Raw genomic sequence first — 26,868 nt, forward strand, 5'->3', positions numbered from 1 at the left:
AGTGATCTACTAATTCGCTGATTGATCTGTTAAAGTTACAATCTCGAAGATTTCCGTTTCTGTCCTCTTTGGCGACACCTATGGCGATGAGCAGTAATTGCAGGTGAGATCCAAAACGGTGCCTGTGTCACCACAGACACCCAGTTCATAAATGCTGCAATACTGAAAATGCAAAAGGCTTCCATCAATGGGGCCATAGGCTCAATCGCCACTGCGTTAACTCAGTTGGTGATAGTGACTTAACAGACATTTATTTACATGAGAATCTTTGAGAGGATCACTTGAATCACCAGACTGACTTGCTAATGAACAGAGTGCCCTGTAGGGTGCCTGTGTGGGTCTCTACCACACCTCACAGCGCGTCCCGCTGTTCATGGGCGAGCCTGCGGGGCAGCTGAAGTGACGGCTGAAGTCGGGGGAGTTGGCAAGCGTGCCGATGACGCGGTAACGAGGCGGGCTGTGGGGGTCGGTCACCAGGCCCTCGTGAGCGCTCTCTGGTGTCCGCACTGAGCACCACACCTACACACGCACGCACGCACGCACGCACGCACACACACACACGTGCACACACACACACACACACACACACACACACACACACACACACACACACACACACAGAGGTGGCACAGGACAAGTATATGTCAGTGTCTACAGTGTCCGTATCTATACTGTCTATACCAGCTGATTCTCAACATTGATCATAAAGGACCCTAATCGAGTCCACATTAGAGCCACAGACCCCCGGGGACACGATGGGATTTTGTGTCCAAATCCAAATCTGATCATATTTTTATTGTCAGATTTGATTTAGTTCAGAATTCGGTGACTGTCTATATTGTAGAGATATTTATTTACCTTTATTTATACTCGGAAAACCTATTGAGGACGAATCCTCATTTACAATGGTGCCGAGAGTAAAAGCAACAGATAAAATACGTGCAAAAAAACAAACAATCAAACAAGAAAACAAGAAAACAAGATTACAAAAGTGAAGTAAATATAAAATGATGTACAAAAAATAAAAATACAAAGGCAGGTAAGTAAAAGATAACACATACATTTAGGGTTGGCACCCATCCCTTAAAATACGGAATCGTCCCATATCTGACAGTTAGATCATGCGTCCCATTTTGTCCTGGTTTGTTCCATATTTTCATCCCACCCGCATTGCGTGATGAAAACCCACCCTACTCTGCATCCCACCCTACTCTGCATCCCACCCTACTCTGCAACCCACCCTACTCTGCAACCCACCCTACTCTGCATCCCACCCTACTCTGCAACCCACCCTACTCTGCATCTGGCTACTGCTGCCAGATTGGTTAGTTTGAGGGCATCAATCAGGGTCAGGCTGACCCTCTGCTCTCTGATTGGCTCTGATCTGGTGTGAGCCAATCAGAGTGCAGAGATGGGGCAGGTCTTTGCAGAATGCAAATTGAAAACTCTCTCCAAGTTGCAGAAATACAGACCCCACATTGAGAGCCACTGGTCTATACTGTGCGTAGTGTCATTGGTGTGTATACTGTGTATAGTGTCAGTGGTGTGTATACTGTGTGTAGTGTGTGTCATGTCACTGTCCTCCCACCTTTGTGTGTGTGTGTGTGTGTGTGTGTGTGTGTGTGTGTGTGTGTGTGTGTGTGTGTGTGTGTGTGTGTGTGTGTGTGTGTGTGTGAGAGTGTCCTCCCACCTGGGCGAATCCCACAAAGAAGAGCTGGTCATTGGTCAGGTTGACGGCAGGAAGTCTCTTCTCCTCTCCGTTCTTCTGAACCCACGACCTGTAGGCCTGCAAGCAACACAGAGCTTTGTGTTGGTTTAGGATTCTTCATTCAGAGTGTTTCTTTAGTAACCTTGTGAGGCAGCTGGATTCACGTGAGATCATGAGATCATGAGATCACGACCACACGACACATTCATCTTTCCATGCTCCAATCTCTTCGTTTGAATCTGAACTACCAGTGTTTCGCATCGATCGGTGTCCTGCGAGGCAGCTATGATCGGGGTTTGTTGTGACGCCAGCGAGAGCAAGCCTGTGATAGACGTGGTTTTACATCTGGCTCTCACGTGATTTTATGTATGGTTGTTACGTGGTTTTAAACAAGTTTACCAAACACAAAGTTGCTCCAAACGTTGCTCTTAATTCATTTCATAATGTATCCAAACAAAATCCAAACCAATGTGGTACAAAGTGCTGAAATAAAATAGTGGTCGAAAGACCAACGCGGGTTCAGCAGGTGGGGCGGGCCCTCACCTGCTCCTAGGTTTCCAGAATAAAATGCATACAACCCAGAGCTAGGCTATAAGAAACAAATTCATACTTAATGCAAAATTCATATGATTTGAATATCAAAAACATAGCATTACCATAAAATACATATATATATATTTTTTAAACTCTTCCTTCTTTATTTTTATAACGGCTGCGACACCATTTTGAATGTGGGACTCTCAACAAAGTTGCCTGCATCTTCGTGAAAGGCGTGGGGGCTAAATTTGTTTATTAAACTTCATAGATACACTGAGAAATTAACCTTTGCTCTCCACGATCACAGAATTGTCACGGATGACAAACCGACAGAGCGATAGAGCATAGTATTATTATTATTATTATTATATTATTATTATTATAGTATTGTGTTATTTTGTGTGGCAATATATCATCGTATCACAGGAATGCAAAATATCACAATACTTTATCACATAAATTGTGTAATGCAACATTTATGAGAGTGATGGCCGTCTGTGTGACAATCCCATTTTCAGATACGGTAGTTCAGTGGGAGGGTACAGTTTTTACAGTTTTTACAGTTCAGTTTGGTACAGATCGGGTACTAACATGATAGGCGGCCTTCAGGCCTCCATTGTCGGCGATGTTTTCTCCCAGCGTCTGCTTGCCGTTGACGTGTTCTCCGTTCACGGTGTACTTGCTGTACTGCTCCGTCATGCACTCTGTCCTCTGCCCAAACGCCTCCACCGAAGAGTTCTGCCACCAGGGCCTCAGGTTGCCGTCCTTATCATACTCCCGCCCTGACAGACAGACACACAGACAGGCAGGCAGACAAACAGACAGACAGGCAGGCAGACAGGCAGGCAGGCAGACAGACAGGCAGGCAGACAGACAGACAGACAGACAGAAAGACAGACAGACAGACAGACAGGCAGACACACAGACAGGCAGACAGACAGACAGACAGACAGACAGGCAGACACACAGACAGGCAGACAGACAGACAGACAGACAGGCAGGCAGACAGACACACACACAGACAGGCAGACAGACAGACAGGCAGGCAGGCAGACAGACAGGCAGGCAGACAGACAGGCAGGCAGGCAGACAGACACACAGACAGACAGACAGACAGACAGGCAGGCAGGCAGGCAGACAGACAGACACACAGACAGACAGACAGGCAGGCAGACAGGCAGGCAGGCAGGCAGGCAGACAGACAGCCAGCCAGACAGGCAGACAGACAGGCAGACAGACAGGCAGGCAGGCAGGCAGACAGACAGACAGGCAGGCAGGCAGGCAGGCAGACAGGCAGGCAGACAGGCAGACAGACAGGCAGGCAGACAGGCAGGCAGACAGACAGACAGGCAGGCAGACAGACACACAGACAGGCAGGCAGGCAGACAGACAGGCAGACAGACAGACAGACACACAGACAGGCAGACAGACAGGCAGGCAGACAGGCAGACAGACACACACACAGGCAGACAGACAGGCAGGCAGACAGACAGGCAGACAGACAGACAGGCAGACAGACAGACAGGCAGACAGGCAGGCAGACAGGCAGACAGACAGACAGACAGGCAGACAGACACACAGACAGGCAGACAGACAGGCAGACAGGCAGGCAGACAGACAGACAGGCAGACAGACAGACAGACAGACAGACAGGCAGACAGACAGACAGGCAGACAGACAGGCAGACAGGCAGGCAGACAGACAGACAGAGAGACAGGCAGACAGACAGACAGACAGACAGACAGACAGACAGACAGACAGACAGACAGACAGACAGACAGACAGAAATGATATGAATATCTCTCCCAACACTGTTTGTCATAGAGTTTCTCACAGAGTCTCATAGTTTCCTAGTGTTCATCATGTTTTGTAGGTTTTCCTCCAGTGTCTCCTGTTGTTTTGTCTCCTTCAGTCTCTGGTTTCGCTCAGATTGTACAGCTAATTGTATTTGCATGTTTCCTTCTGGTGATACAATCCTTGACCTGCTTGGTGATGCATGGCTTGCTATTTGGGAACGTCTTTTCGGGGATCACAGTGTTGATGCAGAATAGGGTTAGTCTGTAGTAACCTCTGTAGCGTAATCTAGACTTTCTTCCCCAGAAAAAATGTCCCAATGTCCTCAAAAAATAGGAACTACGAGAGATGGTACTTTTTTTTAAATCCTGTTTGAATTGTGCCATGAGGTCCACATGTAAATGTCGTCCATTTAAAAGATAACTATGCATATCAAGAAAGTCACAGTTTGTCGTGAACTTAACGTAACGTCACAATTTGTCGTGGACGTAACGTAACGTAACGTTTTGTATGAAACCTCTCAATCAACTGATGTAAACTCACCCTGGTCGTCAAAGGCGTGCGTGAGTTCATGACCCATCACCACCCCGATCCCTCCGAAGTTCAACGCCCTGCACACACACACACACACACACACACACACACACACACACACACACACACACACACACACACACACGTACGTTGTAGAAATGCTCCAAAGACCATAGGCATTTAGAACCAAAACCCATAGAAACAGCCTCTCCCGGGCATCCAGGTAGTGTAGCGGTAGTGTTCTGAAGATTCCCTTTAGTTTTTCCACTTCCTCTCCTCACCTAGTTCACTTCCTCATATAGGTGCGCTCCCACACTTCTCCAGATAGCACTCCACCTCTGCATACACTTCTATTACCTTCAGATAAAGGTTGTAAGCTCACCTGTAACTATCGGTGACATTCCTGATACCATCCACTTCCATGATCTTTAGACATATGTTGTAAACACATCCCAGTGTATCGGCGACATTTGGGAACCCTCAGTATTGTGCTAACGCTAACCTTCACAATAGACCCTTTTCACGGGGGCCATTTTGTGTCGAAAAGGCAGGGTAAACACAGGTGCAAGCAAAACACTAATGAGGGTTTCAAACTTCCATGATTGGAATTTGGAAACCCTCATTAGTGTTTTGCTTGCACCTGTGCTTACCCTGCCTTTTCGACACAAAATGGCCCCCGTGAAAAGGGTCTATAGCGAACAAGCCCCCCACTTGGCTCATTCAGGGCAGGCTTAGTTTTATAACTTTTACCTGCCGTTCCCGCACATCACAGCACAGGCTAAATGATGCGACACAAATATACATTATGTAAAGTCATGGCATAAATGTGTTTTTATTGAAAAAGTGGGCGTCAAGTAAGCTAAAGTCTCGTTGGAGTGGACATCACAATGCAACCGTGTTCCGGTCGTCAAACTTCCCAATCATGGCTATAACACGTTGTATTTGCGAGGGATATACTGTATATACCCCCATCGCAGTATGTTATACTCAGGGTTTACATTTCATTTTATTTAATTTTCTTTTGTCCAATATTCAAATATTCCAGAATTGCATGTTGTGTTAAAAATAAATATTATTTCTATCCAACACTTTTTAGCCTGATTTGGTTGTTTTCTTGTAAACAGTTATGCCGCCGCTAAGCTTTCTGGGAAATATCCAAACACTGCTGGTAGGAGAAGGGAGGGGAGGGGTGGATGGGAAGAAGGCTGTGAATGAAGTCACACATGCGCGAGCAGGAAATGCACAGAGGTCTGCCATTGGCTCTGAAATTTGCCCGCCCCACAAAAGTTCATCCTATCCAAATGTGGAGCGGGTGGATTTGAAAGCCTGAAAACGGCACGCCCTTTTTTTGAAAAACTGACTTGACCCACAGCTGAGTGATAGCTCTTGTTGTTGGTGTTGAATATCACTTTCATTATCGGTAGTGCATTGTAGTAACACAACTAGCGGGTAGTTAGGATGTTGCAAGTTAGGTGCCTTTTTGTGATTGGCCACACCCACTGCTATGCCCCCTTTTGGCCAGTGGGCGTGCAAAGTGAATCAGTTCTAAGTTTGGCCCATGACCAACCTTTCTGCCAAGTTTGGTGCAAATCTGTTGATAACTTTTTGAGATATGCTGCAGACAGACAGACAAGCAGGGGCGAAAACATACAGTAACCTCCCAGCCAAGTCTGTTGGTGGAGATAAAAATGGCTACCTAATAGGGGTGTCACAATATATCGTCCCACGAAATTTCGCGATAGTAAAACGTCACGATATGTATCGTTGAGATGAAATCTCATATCGCAAAAAAAAAAAAAAAAAAAAAAAAATTTTTTTTTTCCAAAAAATAGACTAAGGAACGTCTTTGTTTGTTGAAGTTCAATGTGTGGAAAGTAGTTCAGTTGAACAAGTCTCTGAAGAGACACATGAGAAGTTATACAGGAGAGAAACCATTCAATTGAGTTTCTGGCAAAACTGTTTACTTGAAAGGAAAAACTGAAGATGCATAAAAAATAGATTAAGAAAAGTCTTGTTGTTTGAGTTTGAAGAAAAACTGAAGATGCATAATGAGAATTTATACTGCTGAGAAACCTTTTAGTTCAAAGTAAATCTAAGTGACAGTGTAACTCATTCTATTTCAAGATAAGCCTTATCTCCAATCTCATGTTTTTTCTAGTTGTTATTGTAATAACAATTTCCCACAACAGCATGTTTTGTATTTGTGCATTTCAAATAAAATACTACTTTTCCAGTCATATATTGTCATTATTCAAGTTTAAAAAAATATTGTTAAAATCGTATCGTATCGTATCGTTATCGTGAACCCAGTATCGTGATACGTATCGTATCGTGAACTAAGTGTATCGTGACACCCCTACTACCTAATGAACCCCAACAGAAGCAGATCTGAAAAAAGGAGGCTTCAGGTCAATATTAGAGGAAATACGGGAGTCAACTTCCTCTTACACTGAGAGAAACTGTTTAGTCTGTTTAATCTGCTGATGGTTCACAGCAGAGGAGACAGACACACACACAGACAGACAGGCAGGCAGACAGACACACACAGACAGACAGGCAGACAGACACACACACACAGACAGGCAGACAGACAGACACACACAGAGACAGGCAGACAGACACACACACAGACAGGCAGACAGACAGACACACAGACACACACAAACACAGACAGGCAGACAGACACACACACAGACAGGCAGACAGACAGACACACACACACACACAGACAGGCAGACATACTTTGGGTGGTCGTGGGCGTAGAAAGGCGCCTGCAGGATCCCAGCTGGGAAGACGATGCCGTTCTTAGTGGGCATGTAGTAAGCATTCACCGTAGGAGGAGTCATACTCCACCTAGAGGAGAGGGGAGGAGAGAGGAGTAGAGGAAAGGAGAGGATGAGAGGAGTAGAGGACAGTTATTTTTAAAAACTGCGACAGTTCACACAACTTTAACACGAGATAGGCTACATTATACATCAGACTCTTGAGCTACTTCTGCTCTCATTCAGAATGTCAAAATACAAGCGATGTGATGTATAGTTTTTGAGATATTAAAGTTTGTTTGGCACAACTCATACTAGTTAACTGCTGCGGGGTTCCGCATTTCTGGGTGGTTGTGATGTCACGCTGATTCGTCCGATAATAATAATAATAATAATAATAATAATAATAATAATAATAATAATAATAATAATAATAACAATAATAATAATAATGATAATAATAATAATAATAATAATAATAATAATAATAATAATAATAATAACAATAATAATAATGATAATAATAATAATAATAATAATAATAATAATAATAATAATAATAATAATAACAATAATAATAATGATAATAATAATAATAATAATAATAATAATAATAATAATAACAATAATAATAATGATAATAATAATAATAATAATAATAATAATAATAATAATAACAATAATAATAATAAATAATCTATGTTGTGAATAAACTCTTTATCAAACAACAGGACGGTGTTGTGCGGTTGTCTCACTGGTCTTTGTTGGGAGTTTTCCTCAGCTGGTCGGCCATCACTCTGGCTGAGAAGTTGTAGAAGTTCAACATGTTCTGGAAGAAGCTCTCGTCTGACACTTCATACTGGAACAGAACAGAACAGAACAGAACAGAACAGAACAGAACAGAACAGAACAGAACAGAACAGAACAGAACAGACTGTCATTATTCAGATGTCATGGCAGATAGATGCCTGCAGACAGACAGGCATGGGGCAGCAGAGATTAAGACATTCTGCTGACAGACAGCAGAGGATGCTTGTTCTCATTGTTTCTTCTTTCCAGAGGTGGAAAGAGCACTGATCCTAATCCTAATCAAGAACAACTATTGTTACTTTAGCCAAAATTAACTCTCAAGTACAAGTACAATTAATAGTCCGGGAAATTACTCAAGTAAGAGTACAAAAGTAGCCTGTTTAAAAGTACAAGTAAAAGTACAATTGCATTACTTTAAAATTCAAGTTTTATTTACATCCCCATTAGCTACAGCAATGCTGCAGCTATTCCTCCTGGGGTCCCCAAAACAGACTTCACATAGTGACAGTGCAAACACACAAAGTTACATCATAACACACAACATACACATAACACACCTACAAAAACAGACCAAAACAAATTACGTACAACAAGACAAACTCCTGATCGGTTAATAATACAATATAGTATAATTAGCATTTTTCATTCATTGTCTAAGTTTATTTCCTATTTATGGAGCACACCTGGTTAAAAAAGAAAGAAAGAAAAGAAAGTCAGTGTTCTTTAAGATAAGTATGTGGTCCTGGTATCTGTCGCCTTTTTCCACTATCCATGACTTTATGCAACCGTTTGTTCTTCCAACAGGCAGTTCTATTAGCAAAACAAAACATTGATTAGCCACTTTTTACACGGAGATCCCGCAATATTGCCGTTACGAATGCCCGCAACGAGTCACGCAATGAGTCAGTGTTGCATTTTTACACAGACAATTCTTTTACACAGCGCGAGGAGGCATGCCATTCTGCTATGACGTTCTAATGGAGATGTGAACTAGTGCCGCCGAGGGAAATCAAAATATTGCGGGTGATATCCTCACCTACTACGACTTACAGAGGGATTTATCAGACGCACACAAAAAAGCCTCCCTGTGGAGCGTTTGTGGATTGTTTTGAGGAGAGACTGACAGAGAGGGAACCCTCAGACCACCACTCACCACAGATGTAGACGCATCCTAAAAAGGGGAAAAAAGGGGGGAAATGCTGCGGGCGAGATAAACAGCGATAGAGAGGTCCTCCGATTGACAGGTCCTTAAGCTTATTATTATTATGTCCGTTCATTTTGCCTAACGTCAACAGCTTTTGAGCATAAATAGCCGAAACTACTTACTCATAAACTGTAGGCACGGACCATTCGTCCTGGCGCCCCTGTTGCAGTCATGGATCGTATAGGCCACTTTTTTTACTTTCACTTATGCCTTTCCCCTTTTTATTGCTGTGACGGACGTTACGTTCAAATCTATTCTATTCCTATATGGAGTTATGGATTTGTTGGGATATAGACTATTTAGTAGGGCTAATCCCCCCCCCTTCTTTGTATTGAATTATAGCCTATGCTTTGGTTAACTTATTTCTGATAGTATAACTTCAATCTGGAGGTGGTTTACCCTGTAATTTTGTTTATGAATGAGCTGAGCTTTGCTCCGTCTTCCCGCGGGTTACCCTTTTAAACAGATGTTGATTCGGGGCTGATACTACGTCCACTGGCGGAACGAATGGCGTCACAAAATGACTCAATGATGCCGCAACGATGGCGGCGTTCACAGGCTGTGTAAGAGGGGCTAAAGACCCCGTACCGCATCCCGATGTGGGGCAGGATGACCCCTGTTCCCGACTGAGTGTCAAAGGGGAGGCAAGGTTCCCCAACCATCGCCGCCTCCTCTGCAAACCATGTGGACTTGTCAGCCTGTACACCTCACTCCTTCTGCATTGGTGGGACTACCTCTGCAGCTGCTGGTCTCAGCCTCTATTCTGAAAGCGATGTATATATATATTTTTTTCTTATTTTTTCCTGTTTGTTCTTGTTTTTCATGTTCTGAAAACGTAAAATAAAATATTGGAAAAAACAACACGCTCGGACATCGATGGGTCATTCTCCAAAATCGGTTCAATGTTAGATTTATTAAGTCGGAGTTACTAAGTTTACGGCTATCTCAAATATTATTTGGGTTTCGAATGGATAAATGGATACGAGTGTTCCTTAATAAATTGTCATTAAGCCGACTTAATTGATTTACTGAATTATTTAGTTATTTACAAGTTTCATTCCAAGTGTCTTTGAGACTTTAAATTGTTTTGATTTTGACATTTTGTTTTGAGTGAGAAGAGGAAAAGTGCCTCCTACAGCCTGCCTCCCTCTACTGCCTGTCTCCCTCTACTGCAGATGTATGCGTGATGATTGACAGCTGTCACTCACCCCATCATAGACGTCGTCCAGTTCTTTGGAGTCCAGGATGAATTCTGGGAAACCAATCATATCGTAGATGGCATCTGCCTAACGAGGGAGAGACAGACAGGTAGTCCTATGAGCACCTCCTCTTTTATTATATCTGTCTACCTGTCTGTCTATCTGTCTGTCTGTCTGTCTACCTTGTCTTTAGCAGCCTGTCTGGTCTGTTGGTCCATCCATCTCAGTCGATCCAGAGCTTCTTTAAACGCCGAGCGGATCTCATTAATCATCTCCTCAGCCTGAGAGACAGACAGACAGACAGACAGACAGACAGACAGACAGACAGACAGACAGACAGACAGGTGAAAACATGTGTTAGTTAAACTAACCTAATTTAAAGTGATATTTGTCTCGATGATGTGCTAACTGAACTTAACTAGTAAAGTATAGATCATAGTGCTACGTCTACTGTACTGAATAGGGATGTCACAATATATCGTCCCACAATATATCGCAATATCAAAACGTGACAATATGTATCGTTGAGATTAAATCTCATATCGCGAGAAAAAGAAGCTGAACATGGTGGCACTGATCTGCATCTGATTGCATGCTCGCTCTCCTTTTCATTGCTTTGTTTGAACAGACGAGGGACGTTACAGACACGGAGGATGAAAATGGTGAAATGACTCAAATTAGCGTGGAAGATGCCCCCTCAACTTACAAATCGATCGCAAAAAAATATTGTTAAAATATCGTATCGTATCGTTATCGTGAAGCCAATATCGTGTATCGTATCGTATCGTGAACTGAGTGTATCGTGACACCCCTAGTACTGAATGTATCTAGCTTGGTTAAAACCATCCTGATCATGTGACCTCACATCACATCAGTCTGGACTTCCAGCTGCCCACTAGTGCCTTCAAACAGACACGTTGGCTCCTGCTCCCAGCTAACCCGTCTGTACTTCCTGCAGGGAGGAGTTGGTCAGAAAAGAGAGAAAAAAGGAGCTTCTTGGATACTTATAGACAGGTTTTAATTACAAACTGCAATAGGTAAACAAACAATGTACATCTTCAATAGACAGGGGCACAAAACGCAATGCGTTTCAACCTCTCTGGTCTTCGTCAGGCTGTAGGCCCTGATTGGCCTGATTGGCTGCTTACATCATCAACTATGTCCCTGGCTGGCCTGGATACATTGTAATTTCAGGAAATTGCTGTGAGATCTGATCAGGATGATTTGACCAGGCTAGAATTTATCTACACTAACGTACAATATCACATGAGACCAATAGCATGCCATGGGCTCCTCGCTATCTCCTTGTTTTACGTAAAGTAATGTAAATTACTGTGAGTATTTCTGGTAGTATTAGTTTGATATCACTCACGATCTCCTTGCTGTGTTTGTCAAAGGTTGCCTTAACGAAGAGCGCTCCCAGAGCGAAGCCCAGCGTGTCGTCAGTGTTCCCGATACACGTCTGCCAGCGGGGCGTGCAGGACTGCAACCAACCACAACCAGTTAGAACCAATTAGAACCAGTTAGAATCAATTAGAACCAGACACAGCCAGTTAGAACCAGTTAGAACTATAGGGCTGCAACGATTATACATTTTGATGTATGGATTATAGTCTGAGGAAAAACCACGGTTTTTACGGTTATTATTGCTGTGTAAAAATCACATGAGCATTCTTTGAATAGAGGTTTTATTGTATTTTCCCCACAATTTTTTAACAGTTGCTGCCTTTCGAAAGACAAAAATAATACAGTAACTGTTAGGGAATGGAATTTTAACCACTCCTCATCCGCTAAATGTATATATAACAGCTGATATAAACCAAATGAATTGAAGCCAGGAATCCAGGAAGATGCCTTATGAAAGATAATTATGCTACAGTGAGTTACAATGACATGACATCTCACACATATAGGACTGCTCCTTTTGCTGAGACCTTGGTCAGGGCATCGAGTTCCATAACAACTGATAACTCGCTCAGTCAGATTGGAGCAGCGCAGACACATTTATCCCCCCCTCCTCTCTGTTTTTCTCTGTCCTGCCTTATACACCATAAAGCGTATGTCAAAATGTGACATCGCCGCTGAATATTTGGACTCTGTACATTGATCAGATGGTACATTGAGATTCAGTCCTCTGACAATACATATTGCCAGAGAATGTTATGGTAATAAATATACTTTCATAAGACATCTTCCTGGATTCCTGGCTTCAATTCATTTGGTTTATATCAGCTGTTATATATACATTTAGCGGATGAGGAGTGGTTAAAATTCCATTCCCTAACAGTAACCAAAACATGCCATGCCTAGATTAACTTCGATTGGACTAGTTGATTTAGACTATTTAACTGTTTTAGGCAAAACACTGCCCATGTGCATAATTTACCGAGATTTTATGATACAAAGTGGGTTGATAAAAATGCATTGTATATCTGCACTCCTACACATATTTACAATATTTAATACTCTGATTCTTACTGTCCATATTGCCCAGTTTTTGCTATATTTCTTGCTATCTTTTGCTATCTTTTTTCAATTCTTGCCCTTATTTGTGACTTTTAGTATTTGACATTTTGTTTTTCTTATGAGCAGTTGTTGCTGGCCTTGCCTACCAATGCCCTTGTGTTATACTGTGCATCAAATCAATAGAGGGGTGTGAGGTAGAGCACCTTCTTGTTGCCGTACAGACTCTCCAGCAGTTTGTCCTGGGCATTCTCAAAGCGCTGGTCCAGACTGGCCACACTCTTCTGCACCAGCGTCCACATCATGTAGTTATTCAACAGACTGGAGAGAGACAGACAGACAGACAGACATACAGACAGACAGACAGACAGACAGACAGACAGACAGACAGACAGAAAGAGAGACACATCATGTAGTTATTCAACAGACTGGAGAGAGACAGACAGACAGACAGACAGACAGACAGACAGACAGACAGACAGACAGACAGACAGAAAGAGAGACACATCATGTACCGGTAGTTATTCAACAGACTGGAGAGAGACAGACAGACAGACAGACAGACAGACAGACAGACAGACAGACAGGCAGACACATCATGTACCGGTAGTTATTCAACAGACTGGAGAGAGACAGACAGACAGACAGACAGACAGAAAGAGAGACACATCATGTACCGGTAGTTATTCAACAGACTGGAGAGAGACAGACAGACAGACAGACAGGCAGACAGAAAGACAGACACATCATGTAGTTATTCAACACACTGGAGAGAGACAGACAGACAGACAGACAGGCAGACAGAAAGACAGACACATCATGTAGTTATTCAACACACTGGAGAGAGACAGACAGACAGACAGACAGGCAGACAGAAAGACAGACACATCATGTAGTTATTCAACACACTGGAGAGAGACAGACAGACAGACAGACAGACAGACAGACAGACAGACAGACAGACAGACAGACAGGCAGACAGAAAGACAGACACATCATGTAGTTATTCAACAGACTGGAGAGAGACAGACAGGCAGACAGACAGACAGACACATCATGTAGTTATTCAACAGACTGGAGAGAGACAGACAGGCAGACAGACAGACACATCATGTAGTTATTCAACAGACTGGAGAGAGACAGACAGACAGACAGGCAGACAGGCAGACAGACAGAAAGACAGACAGACACATCATGTAGTTTATTCAACAGACTGGAGAGAGACAGACAGACAGACAGAAAGACAGACACATCATGTAGTTATTCAACAGACTGGAGAGAGACAGACAGACAGACAGACAGACAGACAGACAGACAGACAGACAGACACATCATGTAGTTTATTCAACAGACTGGACAGAGAGACAAACAGGCAGACAGAGAGGCAAGCAGACCGACAGGCAGTTACACAACTGTGTGTGTGTGTGTGTGTGTGTGTGTGTGTGTGTGTGTGTGTGTGTGTGTGTGTGTGTGTGTGTGTGTGTGTGTGTGTGTGTGTGTGTCTGACCTGTGGTCTGTCTTGTTGATGAGGTCAGAGACCTGCTGGAGGTACTCTCTGGCGTAGAGCACGACAGGCTCGCTGTCATTCAGCTCCAGAGGAGACAGAGAGACAGACAGGTAGTCCAGCCATTCCACTTCTGGAGCCAGCAGCTGTAAGACAGACAGACAGACAGACAGACAGACAGACAGTTTATTTGTTTTGATTTATTAAAAGGATCCCCATTAGCTGGTGCCATGGCAATCTTACGGCCTTCACTATGAGGAACCTCCATAAAAATAGTGCACACTCAACATTTCCTCTGACGATGCAAGAAGCCTGTTTATCTCTGCTGTTCACATTAGCTGCTGCTCAGGTCGACTCAGCCGGCTCCCTGGCTCTATTGCTGCTAGCTTTGTCTTGTTGTTCCCAGGTGCTGAGAGATCTGATGTCGTGTTCACAACGGTGGATACATTTCTTCTGGCCTGGGCAAAGTTTGCACTTTGCACACACAAATTCAACGTATGTGCATGCATACGGTAATCCCTCCGTTAAAAGTTGTAGGCCGCACGCTGACATTTCCCCCGCATCTGACTGCCTGCCTGCCTCAACTCCTATACAATGGATCGGCTGGAGGGACGAACCAACGTCCTGACCAAACCTAAACCAATCGTCACTCCTCCCCGTCACTCCAGCCCCATCCATTCTAGTGCAAGCTTTCAAGTTATCTGCTGTCTATTGGTAATGCCTGGATCGAGCTAGCACCAAAAGACGTGTATTTCCATTTGTATGTTATTCTATAGTTGAGACTAGTGTCCTCTAGAGAGAGAGAGTGGCGTCAGCGGAGGACCAAAATGTGAGACTCATTAGCCAATTAATGAACAGCCAGGAATGGGTCTCGCGCTACTTTTGCATGCTAAAATAAAGCTGATAATGTACAATTTGATTCAAGGGATGAAAAACCCTTTCAGAGTACAACACAAACTGTCTATTTTGCTGCAACTCGACAGTGCTGCTTTTTTTACTCAAGAGTTCCAGGACCTTACTTCCTGGAAAAAAACTGGTCCATTGGAGTGAATGGAGATGTCGGAACTCTTCTATTATACGGCTCTGGTTGAGACTTAAAAAGCCTACTGACCAAAGAGCACCTTGACGTTGTGTTACTCCGCCTACCTGCTTTTCTACATAATGTTAGATATTTGGAAAATAGAGTGACTAAAGACCCCTTATATGGATTACAAATCGAAGGGTAAATTATCTTCTATATATAATAATGAGAGACTACAAAACAATACGGGCAAGATGTATGAAAATACACAATGACAATAAAAAGTATCAAAAAAGAAAAAAGTACAAGACGCGTGGACAATAGGATAAGTCACGCGTTAGGGCGCGCAACTCGGCCCACAAGCGCAAACAGCACATGTGCGAAGATAGGGCCCACGGTCTCAGCAGCTAATTGCACTTCTTCCAATGTGGGTCCAAATATGGAGATTTTCAAATGAACTGGGTCATTAACGGGATAAAACAGTTATAAAATAGGGTTGTTTTGCTAGTGATTGAAAGGTCTCAGATTACAGATCAACAGCAGGTGGCGCAAAAAAGAAGTCAACATGGCGGCAATCGCAAACCCGATGTTTTGGCTCCAAAATGGCCCTTCAGAAACCTGTGGGTAAAGACCACTCACTACAACCATCTTCTTTTTACAGTCTATGATGAAGCCCCTCTTCTTCAGCAATGAATCCTGAAGTGCTTTTGAGCAAGGCAGACATGCACGCATACACATAAACACAAACTTACAGTATACATATAACACACACACACACCTGTAGCTCTGCGATGGTGGTCTTGTGGTAGATCTTCTCCTCGTCACGGCGCTGGTCTTGAGGCACGGTGATGTTGGCTAATGACGTCTCAAAGTCCAGGATCTGCTGCATCTGTGTGTGTGTGGAGCTCCTCTCTCCACCCAGGAGCAGACCCAACTCCACCATGTAGTCCAGATAGGCTGCCAGCACCTGCAACCAGCAGCACCAATAACGTTACTTACTACGGCTGTACCAACCACGTGCAGAGACTGCTCACATGTGCCACCTGGCGGCTCTTTTGCGCAATGCAGGTGCTGGTGAAAAAATGAGGGGGAATTATCGGGTCAAATGCCACGCGTGGCACCCCGCGATGTCAACACGCCGATGCTTACTGCAGAAACCCACAACATGCAGTAGTTTGGGCACTTTGCTGCGGGACTGCTCCATTTGTTATTTAAATGTTTTCTTTGTTGTTTACAAAAGCCCCCCCTCACTGCTGCCACAGCAGCGCAGCAGCACCTTGGAAATGTGGCAGTTAAGACGGCCAAGTTAGATGAGTAACATCTGTATGCGTTTTACCCCTCCACTACCCCGGCCCTACACCATCAGCGCACCCTGCGATTGTTTAATTGTCACCCTCCTGTGTCGACGAGTTCAGACATTGTGGAAGTTCTGTTGGATGACCCTGCGCGTCCAAAAATGACTAAAATATGTATCCGTCATATTTGTGCAGTGACGCAGAGGGACTCGACAAATATTCAACATAGGACTTCTTTGGGAATGAGAAGGGGCTGGTTATACTGGTTACTGCTCAGCAACCAGTGCAACTGCAACCACAATTTTCTATGGGAGCAGCTCAGTACAACCACAGTCTGCTACTTGTGGTCATTAAGGTAGCAGGATCATGTCATCCCAAGCTCCTTTTTGGAACTCTCGGATAATATATATTGCAACTTTAGGAATACTGTGAAGCTTGACAGGTAATGGGAAATCACCAATCACTGCCATACATAGATTTCTTCTTTTTGTAAGAAGCAAACCAACTTCAGTTCATCCAGAAACAGGACTTCAATGGTGGATCTTTGGGATATTGCGGCGGTGGTAGGAGGATTTGACAATGGTGAGGGTGGGGTTGTTGGTTTTGGAGAGGGTGGACTTAGAGCCGATGAGGAGGAGTTCCGTTTTTGCTGTAGGAAGTTTTATTGCGTCCAGGCTTTAATGGCTGACAGGCAGGAGTGGGAGAGGTGTGGGTTGTGGGGGGATGTGGTGCTGAGGTAGATCTGGGTGTCATCGCCATAGCAGTTGAAGTCCAGGTTGAAATGCCAGAGGATCTGACCAAGAGGGAGGATGTAGATGATGAACAGGAGTGGACCAAGTACAGAACCTTGGGGAACACCTTGTGTGACTGTAGAGGCGGCTGAGGAGTAGTTGTGGAGGGGAATGAAGTGAGAACGGTTGGAGGTAGGAGTGGATCCACCTGAGTGCGGTGCCTTCAATACCGAGGTCTTCCAGTCTTGAGAGCAAGATGTTGTGGCTCACGGTATCGAAGGCTGCACTCAGCTCAAGGAGGATGAGGATGTTGAGGGATCCGGTGTCAGCAGAGGTGAGGAGGTCATTGAAGACTTTGATGAGTGCAGTTTTTGTACTATGGAGTGGGCGGAAACAAGATTGGAGGGGTTCAAATAGATAGTTGGAGTGCAGGTGGTTTTGAAGTTTAGTGGCTACAAGACGTTCCAGGGTTTTTGAGAAGATGGGGAGGTTGGAGATTGGATGATAGTGGTTGAGACAGGATGGATCGAGACTGGGTTTCTTGAGGACGGGAGTGACACCAGCAGTTTTGAAAGCAGAGGGGACAGTGCCGTGGGACAGTGAGGAGTTAAAGAGGTTGGTGAGGTAGGGGCAGAGGACAGGAAGGCATGATTTCAGCAGGGGGGTGGAGAGGGGGTCGAGGGAGCAGGTTGTGGGTTTGGATGCGGTGATGAGTTTGGAGATGGTGGAGGTGGTGACAGGAGTTAATCGGGAGAGGTGGCGATGGAAAGAGCGGCGGGGGTAGGGGCAGCAATTGATACATAGTGGTGATTTTGTCTGGCAAAAATATAAGGAAAGCATTGCATTGTTCGGTTGTGGAGAAGGTGTCGGCACGGGGCGTGAGGAGGCTGTTCACGGTGGAAAAGAGGGTTTTGGGAAACAACAACAACAATGCTAGCTCGTTGCTACACGCTGAAAAAGGTTTTGACGAAGATTTGGATTGTGCAATAAAGCGGGCCTGCTTGGTACTTTCAGTGGATGGTTGTAAAGGTAAACAGAGCCTTTCCCCCCGCTATACCAGAGTGGAGGGATTACCAGCCAGACTCAATCCCGGTGCAGGGAGAGAGTCTGGCAAGTGAGACTAGGCGGTAGTTTTCATTTAAAAGCAAGAGTTCATGGGGAGAGTAAATGATGCGACGGGAAAAACTGGGCTGGGGGGAAAACAAGTAGGGAGTATCATAAAGTAAAGGGGGGGTAGGGTGAGTAAAAAGAGAGAGTTGAATGGAGGTCTCATAACAACAGTAGACAGGTGAGTTAGTGGTATGATGTAGCGTTAGCTCAGCGCAGGAGTTAGGTTTCCTACTCACGGTGCCGATGAGTTTAGTGATGGATGAATAGGGGTGTCACAATACATCGATCTGCACCGATTCAATGATCAACGATCCATCTGCATCGATGCACAGTGAAAACATCGATATTAATCTCTATGACGGCGCCATAAAAAAATAAACATGATATATATTGTTTTATTTTGAAATGCACGCCGCGTCTGTGCGTCACCATTTCTGACGAAGCGCACGTCCTCTTTCGTTTCCGCATGCAAGCAATGTCAACAGAGGGAGAGGATAAGTAAGTAAGTAAGTTCCCCTCTCGGTGTGGAAATACTTTGGATTTCGGAAGAAAAAAAGACAGGAAAACGGGCAAATCACATGCCACGATGAGTATCACGATGTGCCATTTCACATTTCATTTGTAAAGACGGCAGGCCTACTCTGGAGACAAAATATGTAATCCCATCGAGATAGCAGCACTTCAGTGAAACTTGCATACCGAGTCTGTACAATCAAGTTAAAGACGATGACACGAGTTAATGAATGCAGAACGAGTCACTATCACTACAGATGGGTGGACGCCGTGCACAACAGAAGCCTACCTACGTACTGTAACTGTGACTTGTCATCATATTGACACCGACTGGCAAATGAAGAATTACGTGCTTCAGATGTGTTTTGAAGGAGAGAGAGATGCAACTTTCCAGTCACTCATACTATTCACAAACACTATTCATAAATATGTCATTACTTCATTTAGTGTTGAAATGCTTTTCATTTGATGCTGAAGTTGCTAATTATAAGGACACTCCATCTTTGATACTGGGAGGTAATGTGTTATAGTGGTGGAAAAGTCAAACCTTGCCAAAACATACCTGTGCATTCCTGGTACTAGTGTGCCTTCTGAGCGTGTATTTAGCACTGCAGGTGAGAAAAGAATAGATTGTTTTTCATTGAAATGTCTAGAAGAGCTAAAAAAAAAATTAACTGTCAAATGATAGGCCATTTTAGTTGCTTTTTTGAGTTGATATAAATGTAAATGCGGGCATATCATCTAATATCGATCGCAGCCCCCTGAATCGAATCGAATCGTGGCAGACTTTGTGATAGCGGCAAATATCGCATTGTTGTCAAATGAATCGATATAATATCACATCGTGATCAAACTTGCGATTCGCACCCCTAGGATGAACCCAGAGAAAGTGATGTCCCGCAGGTCCGGTAAGTGAAGTATTGGTAGTCCGTTGAGGGAAGGGAACTAGTCCAGGTGAAAGGTAAAGGCTAGCCAGGGGAAGCTAACGTTAGCCAGTCAGCAGGAAGGCTGGGAAAGTGGGGCAGCTAGCTAGGAGCGGAGCCAGGGGGATGTGGAGACAGTGACAAGTCAGAGACAGGCGAGAACAGACGTGGAGAAAGCAAAACTAAAAGCGAAGAGATAATAAAGTAACGTTATAGAAGAGGGAAAGACGTGAAGAAGAAGCGGCAGCCACAAACGACGCCAGCAGTAGGCTACTCTCCGACAGCAAACACAGACACAGAGACGCAGTGACCATGATGATGAGCTTGGGGTATCATGAAGTACGGCTGCTATTGATGTTAGTGATGTGATCATCACTGCGCTGCAAACTTGCACAAAGTCAAATTCCTTCCTTACTCACTATGGCTATTAGAATCTTACAAATAGTCCGGAATACATACGCTTTTTGTTTGGATCGTTATTTGAATAAACCTCATTCCAATAAGTCCCCATTAAGAGCTCCTATGACTTTTGGTGTTCTGCGTCGAATCAGTTTATAATGATCAGTACTGTATTTCTATCAGTTCTAGACTTAAAAAGGCTCTGTAGGGTTGCAGAAACAGGAAGGTGGTCACTTATGTTATTAAGAAGAGGTCCAGCTGAGCTATTTACTGTCATGGCAACACTGTCCCACCCATCCTCACCTTCTCGTTGGCCGTCTTGTTGAGGTAATAGTCCCGTGACGGCAGGAAGAGCCCTGCTTGGTCCACCTAGGAGGAGGAGATCCACCAAGAGGTGAGCAAAGGAAAGCAGCACGAGGCAGGAAGTCAACATTTTTCAACGGATGGTTAAAAGGTCCAACAAGACTCACTCGATTGAGTAAAACCTTGATTGAGGTATAATTTGTTAACGGACCTTTCTGACCATAACCCTAACCCTATGACCCTGATTACCAGAAAACTAACAAAACCTAGTCTACCAGTGTTTGTGAATGAAGATAAACCAGGGAATGCAGTCATTCCCAAAAATAAAATGCCACATTTTCAAAATGAAGTACCGTAAGTCATATCGACTGGAATGACATTTTATAAACATAACACTCTCACAGAACTCAGGGATTAAAGAAAAAAACATCTTCTGACTGAAAAAAATTCCAGACCTATTTTAGCTATTTCAGGCTTTTTAGAGTGTCCGCTTTTTTCCAACGTGCGGGCGTTTCCCATAGGTACATATCACACTCATTTCACTCTAAACTTCCAAAACACCCAGTAATGATGCACGGATTGTGTTCCAGGCTGAATCAGTATGCTATAGATAAACATAGTTTTCACATTTCATATCTGACTCCAATTGACTGAAATCAGTCTAGCGACTTAGAACTTTAATCCCTGAGAACTGTTTGAGAAATATACACATTTTGTTAGGCCTTTCGTCCCGCCAGTGGCGGTAGTACACCTGAGTATGAGCAACTGTAGCATGACTCAATTTCCCCTCGGGGGTCAATAACGCTTTTCTGATTCTGATTGTGGTTGGTGGTCTGGTTGTGCATGGTGAAGGCCGACCTGGATGACGTTGCTGTTGGAGTTCTTGGGGTCGGCACTGACGGTCACGGTGAAGAAGGGCTGGGCTCGGTAAGGACCTGACACCACCTTCAGAACCTCCATGAAGTTCTCCTTATCCCAGGGACCCGTCATGTTCCAGCCCCCAATCTACAGACAGACAGACAGACAGACTCAGTAAATACAGTGAAACTGCTTTAGAAACTCCTTTAACATCAGGTGGTGAAAGCGATTTTTACCCTTAACTCATTGAGTGCCAATGACGTCGATCGGCGTCAAAGTAAATAGTAACGTTGAGTGCCAATGACGTCGATCGGCGTCAAATGCGTTTTTTGACGGTGGGACGTGGATCAAAGCCTCTTGCATCTCCTGTACAAATATTGTAGCTATTGAAGGTGTATAACCTATTTTACGGACCCATTAGGTGGCGACAGTGCTCTCCAGATTAGAGAAAGGTGGGGAAAAACAGCAGAAGAAGCCCCGTGATGAAACGGAAACCGATGAGAGCCAGAGCCAGAGCCGTATAGATTGCTCTGGCTGGAGCTAACGTTAGCTGTGAAAAGCAGTCAATCCGCGCCCACAACTGAGCCCCTCTGTCTCTGCTGCATAGTTTCTCCACACGATTAGCCGCCAGAAAAGCAGCACCCGACGCCGAAGGGCCAAACCATTCTCAGCAGTCCGGTTTGGCTTTTCGGTGTCGCGCTGGGAGCCGGCGCACAAAAACGGAGCGCTCCGAAAATAGACGCTGGGTGCGTGAGGCTGTGTGTTAGTGTGGGGAGGAGTTTGCAGCTGAGGGGGGGCAGAGGGGGGTGGGGCACGCAGGGCACCACACAACTACACCACGTCACTACATCAGAAAATATTAGCTTCAGACTCAGTGAATGTGCTTGAAATGCTTCATTTCACAAAATGCTGAATATCCCAGCTTCTAATTTGAAAAGTCTGTTTTTGCTGAAAACAACCTATCTTCTCCAGCTCATAACTAAAGAACGGAAAATGGTATCAATACATTTTTTTTTGCTGATGATACAATAGAGTCAGCTCGTTCTTTGTGCATGTTCAGTGTTTACATAGTAATATCACACAATATTCTGTGGGCCTCGAGAAATCACTGAAAACGCTCTGAAACTCTGGCACTGGGTGCATCCGTTCTCCAAAAGTGGCTGGCACTCAATGAGTTAAGAGGAACTATGGTGTCATTTACGAGCAAAGGAGCTATCCAAGTTTCACTCTCTGCTCCTAACGGATGCTCTTTATTTGCTCCTCCATCTCTGTCCTGCTGTGACTCACTTTGCACCATTCCAGTAAACACTGTCTCTTCCGTCTCAACAGCATGGACGGTCTTCCTACTTTCAGTCTTCTCCTCCCAAAAACACATCTTAGGAAAGTGATTGCTGTCTTTACATTTTGCACAGTTCTTCCCGTAAGCCGGACACTGCCTGGCTAAATGTTTGTTACCGCACCGTCTGCAGTCGTAGGGTGTCCATCACGTTCCTTAGCTCTGCACGCGCTTGTGTTCCTTTTGTTTACAACATCCACCGACATGTTTTCCAGACCCAGCGTGCTCGCGCCCAAACTGTGGTGCTGCTCCCTCCAAACGTTTTGGCGTGCATGACAGAAAGTTCACTCGCGTGACAAAGCTTCACTGCACTATGCAATGTTAGATCACTGTCCCAAAGCATTTTCTGCCTCACCTTCTTGTCAAATATTCCAAAAACGACTTGATCACTTATCATTGAGTCCTTGAGTTGTTCAAAGTTGCAAGTTTGCGCTTTCGTCTTCAAATCAGTCAAGAAGGCATCAAAGGACTCTCCATGTTTTTGCAAATCTTTCGTAGATTAAATTTTTTTCGAGGTGTGCAGTATTCATCGAAAAGCTTGAGCACCTTATCCAGATCATCTCTATCCTTTGCAGCCCCGAACGTGAATGTATTATACACCTTGATAGTCTGCGGGCCAGCCACTGTTAGCAATAATAGCTACTTTTCGTCCTCCAGTAAAAATCGCATTTATGCTTGCGTGCGGGAATCTATGGTGTACTGGCTCATAGAGACACTGCATGAAATAGGCCACGCCCATCACGGGGGAAATCGCTCCGTTCACTCCCATTCACCAGCGTCATTTTTCTTGAATTAAACATAGCTAAAAGCTGTTGTGTGGTGTGGCTGTGCAGACAACAAATGTAAAAAATCGCCAATTAAAGTTTTTTTGTACTCCCGAGCAAAACAAGGAAGCCATTGAGCATTCGCGAGAAGAAAATGTGGATTTAGCTGTCAAGGAAGTAAGTTGGAGTGTTCATCTTCCATATGATCTTTGTGTGCAACTACGTGACATAGGAGAACACCAGTGCGTCTGATGCCATCTGTCTGATGTTACACCAGCGTTATTTTCATTAATTTAAACATGCCTAAAAGCTCATGTCATAGTATTTCACTTCAGGCCACTGTGCGGGATCGTTTATCCAGCCTTGTTTGGGCACTGAAAAGGGACACTGCTCCAGGCCAACTGAGTTCATTTTCTCGATGTACCTTTCCCTCTCCGTTGGAGGAAGTGTACTAAAATAATCTTTTGACATTATCTAAAAAGAAAACTGTCCAAATCCCTGTAAAACCCCGCAAAACTATTTCTATCTGACGAGAGTTCCTCCGTTCGCTCCGGTTAGCCGCGGTTTGTTTTGCTAGCTGCAGTCGTCAGGCAGTGCTTCCTTGTATTTTCCCCCGTCTTGGGCGTGCAGGCTTCTGAATGGTGACGCGTTTTGCGGTGTCTCTATCCCTAATGGTTACCTTGGCGATGAGGTCTATCAGAGGCGTGGCTCCCAGCTCCTCGATCCGAGGTTGGTTGAGGCAGGACAGGTAGTACACCTGGGTCTTCCTCTCCGCCTCGCTGCTGCCGTTAAACGTCCCGTTCTCTGAAAACACAACAAACACTGTCAATGTCAGCAGTGGTTCTCAACGTGGGATCCGGTCCTATAGGGAAAATATATGAGGTGAGATATTTGGGTAGGATAGTGTGGTATAATTACACCGGAAGTGTAAGGCTATTAGTGACATCCAAACGTTTCCTGCAACTGATACCACACATATCACTTTCCAGATATTAACATATAGTAGTATCAGCCCCGAATCGAGGTGAGATATTTGGGTAGGATAGTGTGGTATAATGACTCCAGAAATGTTATGTGCTGGGGATTCAAAATATGGTGTGAGTCAAATCAGGAAAATATCAAAAATCCCGATTCTGGTAGTATCAAAGTGACCCATATCGAGCCAAAACGTGCTCCTGATATGAAATGTCACACTCACAACCCATGTTTGTGAAATCTCTTGTGAATTCTCGGACTTGCCAAGAGTTTTGAAAACAGTTTTGTCTGTCTGGCTGTCGTTCCTACCCAGCAGGTGTTTGAGCAGCGCCTGGTTCTGCTCCCAGATGGAGTTGAAGGTGGACCATCGCGAGCGTCCGTCGGGCAGGGGGTTCCGCCTGGCCCAGCCTCCGCAGGCAAACTGGTAGAAGTCTGAGCACGGGTCGGCGCCGCGGTCCATGGCTGCCGCCATCTGACTGGCCACCGTGATGCACGCCTCTGACAGGCACAGGCTCCGCCCACCGTCTGCACGAGCCATGGGACAGAGACACGTCTTTTAGTCAAGTCGAGTTTATTTGCATAGCCCTAATTCACAAGCATGTCTCACAGTAGCCTGGTACACCAGCCGGTCACGTGAACTCACATTTCATTTCGTTCTACCAGACCGTCTGGCCTCAAGCCCTGGGAGGGATTTTGCAGAAACTGCAAAGCGTACGAGCCAATCGGCGACCCGCCTCGTAGTTGACATCGTAAACGACCAATCACGAACGCCGCTGGGAAAACAGTAATGACTGTGGAGACAGTGTGCGGGAGTTCTCTATTCTTTGGATTCAGTCGGGTTTTCCCTCCTCCGAAGCACCTGCCGTTTTTAGGTGTGCAGAAGCTTTGCTCCTTCAACTTACTTACTTACTGCCACGGTGTTTTGCACCTGCAGTATTTGTAGCAGTTAGTAAATAGTAGCATTTTAACATGACACGTCCACCACTACCTCGCCACACAAATAGGCTATCAGATTGAGGCGAGATGAAAATCCCTGGTGCACTACTCAGTCAGAACAGTCTGCATGGGGCGCCTGCCTGGCCAATCCTGGCGCTTGAATGCTGCGTAGGGCGTGTTCTACCCACAACTCCAGTGGGATCCGTAATAACGGACTGCCGCTACCCCACGTGAGCTAGCCGACTTTGATTGGCTGTTGAAAAAGGTGAGAAAACAGCCCCTGCGACCTGGCAAGCTGAATCGCTGGCAACACCATCAGCCGGCTGGGCCAGTTTACACCGCTGCAACTTTCCCTGCGATGGTTTCGTCTCGTTGTGGATCTTTGGTGTAAACTGCCCTTAACACACAAGTTGTGTGTGTGTGTGTGTGCATGCATGCAGGTGCGTGCGTGCGTGTGTACCTTGGTGGTAGACCAGGGCCAGGGCCAGCAGACAGGCTAGCAGGGCGAGCAGGGCGAGGAGCAGACAGACGGACAGCAGCACCTCCAGCCTGGTCCTCCTGCCCAGAACATCTACCCCCATCTTCAGCTGTCTGAAGCCCACCTACAGAGAGAGAGAGAGAGAAGTTACCGTCAGCTGTCTGTCCACATATAGAGAGAGACAGAGGGGCTTGCAGGGTTCTGCGCAGCCTCGATTTGGAGCCTTGCCGCTGACTAGCGGCGACAGCAAGACTGTACATACTCGAACGTAACTCGGCGCGTTGGGTGCAGTACACCTCCGAAACACTAGGTGGCTTGTGGCGCACTCGTGTCCATTATATATGACACTATCGTGTTGTTTACCAAGAACTTGCAATCATGTCGGTGAAGCTTTTCAGTGAGCTCAGAGAAACTTTCCACTTTCAGCAGATGATTGTGGAAACAGCCTTCTAGTGTCAAACTCTGCACAGACGTCATTCTGCACAGTGAAGCTCAGACATCCAGTTGTAGGAACATGAAGAAAAACAGATTTTTGACTTTAGGGGGTCTTTAAACCAGAGGTTCTCAAATGTTTTTCAGACAAGGACCCCTTACAAGATAGAAAATATACCGGGGACCCCCTGATTCTGATTTGTGATTTTGGGGCTAAGCTTAAAGGAGAACTTACCTCCAAAATACTTTTTTTCAGCTTTTAACCAATATATATGACTT

General features: G+C 44.9%; 1 protein-coding gene across 1 annotated transcript in view; it reads right to left on the reverse strand.

The window, feature by feature from the left end:
- Nucleotides 1-342: 342 nt before the first annotated feature.
- The window catches only part of LOC310776931 (endothelin-converting enzyme 2-like), a gene marked incomplete at its 3' end in the record, with an annotated part of 39,537 nt that continues 13,011 nt past the window's right edge, over nucleotides 343-26,868 (reverse strand). The window contains exons 3-19 of the mRNA XM_083637145.1: nucleotides 26,140-26,281; nucleotides 25,053-25,268; nucleotides 24,448-24,572; nucleotides 21,669-21,815; nucleotides 20,811-20,876; nucleotides 16,315-16,503; nucleotides 14,519-14,661; nucleotides 13,218-13,332; nucleotides 11,921-12,031; nucleotides 10,731-10,829; nucleotides 10,558-10,635; nucleotides 8,091-8,194; nucleotides 7,316-7,426; nucleotides 4,583-4,650; nucleotides 2,837-3,027; nucleotides 1,691-1,786; nucleotides 343-519 (exon numbers count right to left, since the gene is read on the reverse strand). Of these exons, the coding sequence (XP_083493271.1) occupies nucleotides 343-519; nucleotides 1,691-1,786; nucleotides 2,837-3,027; nucleotides 4,583-4,650; nucleotides 7,316-7,426; nucleotides 8,091-8,194; nucleotides 10,558-10,635; nucleotides 10,731-10,829; nucleotides 11,921-12,031; nucleotides 13,218-13,332; nucleotides 14,519-14,661; nucleotides 16,315-16,503; nucleotides 20,811-20,876; nucleotides 21,669-21,815; nucleotides 24,448-24,572; nucleotides 25,053-25,268; nucleotides 26,140-26,281 (2,178 nt within the window). The remainder of the gene's footprint in view (nucleotides 520-1,690; nucleotides 1,787-2,836; nucleotides 3,028-4,582; nucleotides 4,651-7,315; nucleotides 7,427-8,090; nucleotides 8,195-10,557; nucleotides 10,636-10,730; nucleotides 10,830-11,920; nucleotides 12,032-13,217; nucleotides 13,333-14,518; nucleotides 14,662-16,314; nucleotides 16,504-20,810; nucleotides 20,877-21,668; nucleotides 21,816-24,447; nucleotides 24,573-25,052; nucleotides 25,269-26,139; nucleotides 26,282-26,868) is intronic.

This window comes from Poromitra crassiceps (assembly GCF_964638095.1).
Source record: "Poromitra crassiceps genome assembly, chromosome: 5".
In the NCBI taxonomy this organism is placed as follows: domain Eukaryota; kingdom Metazoa; phylum Chordata; class Actinopteri; order Beryciformes; family Melamphaidae; genus Poromitra; species Poromitra crassiceps.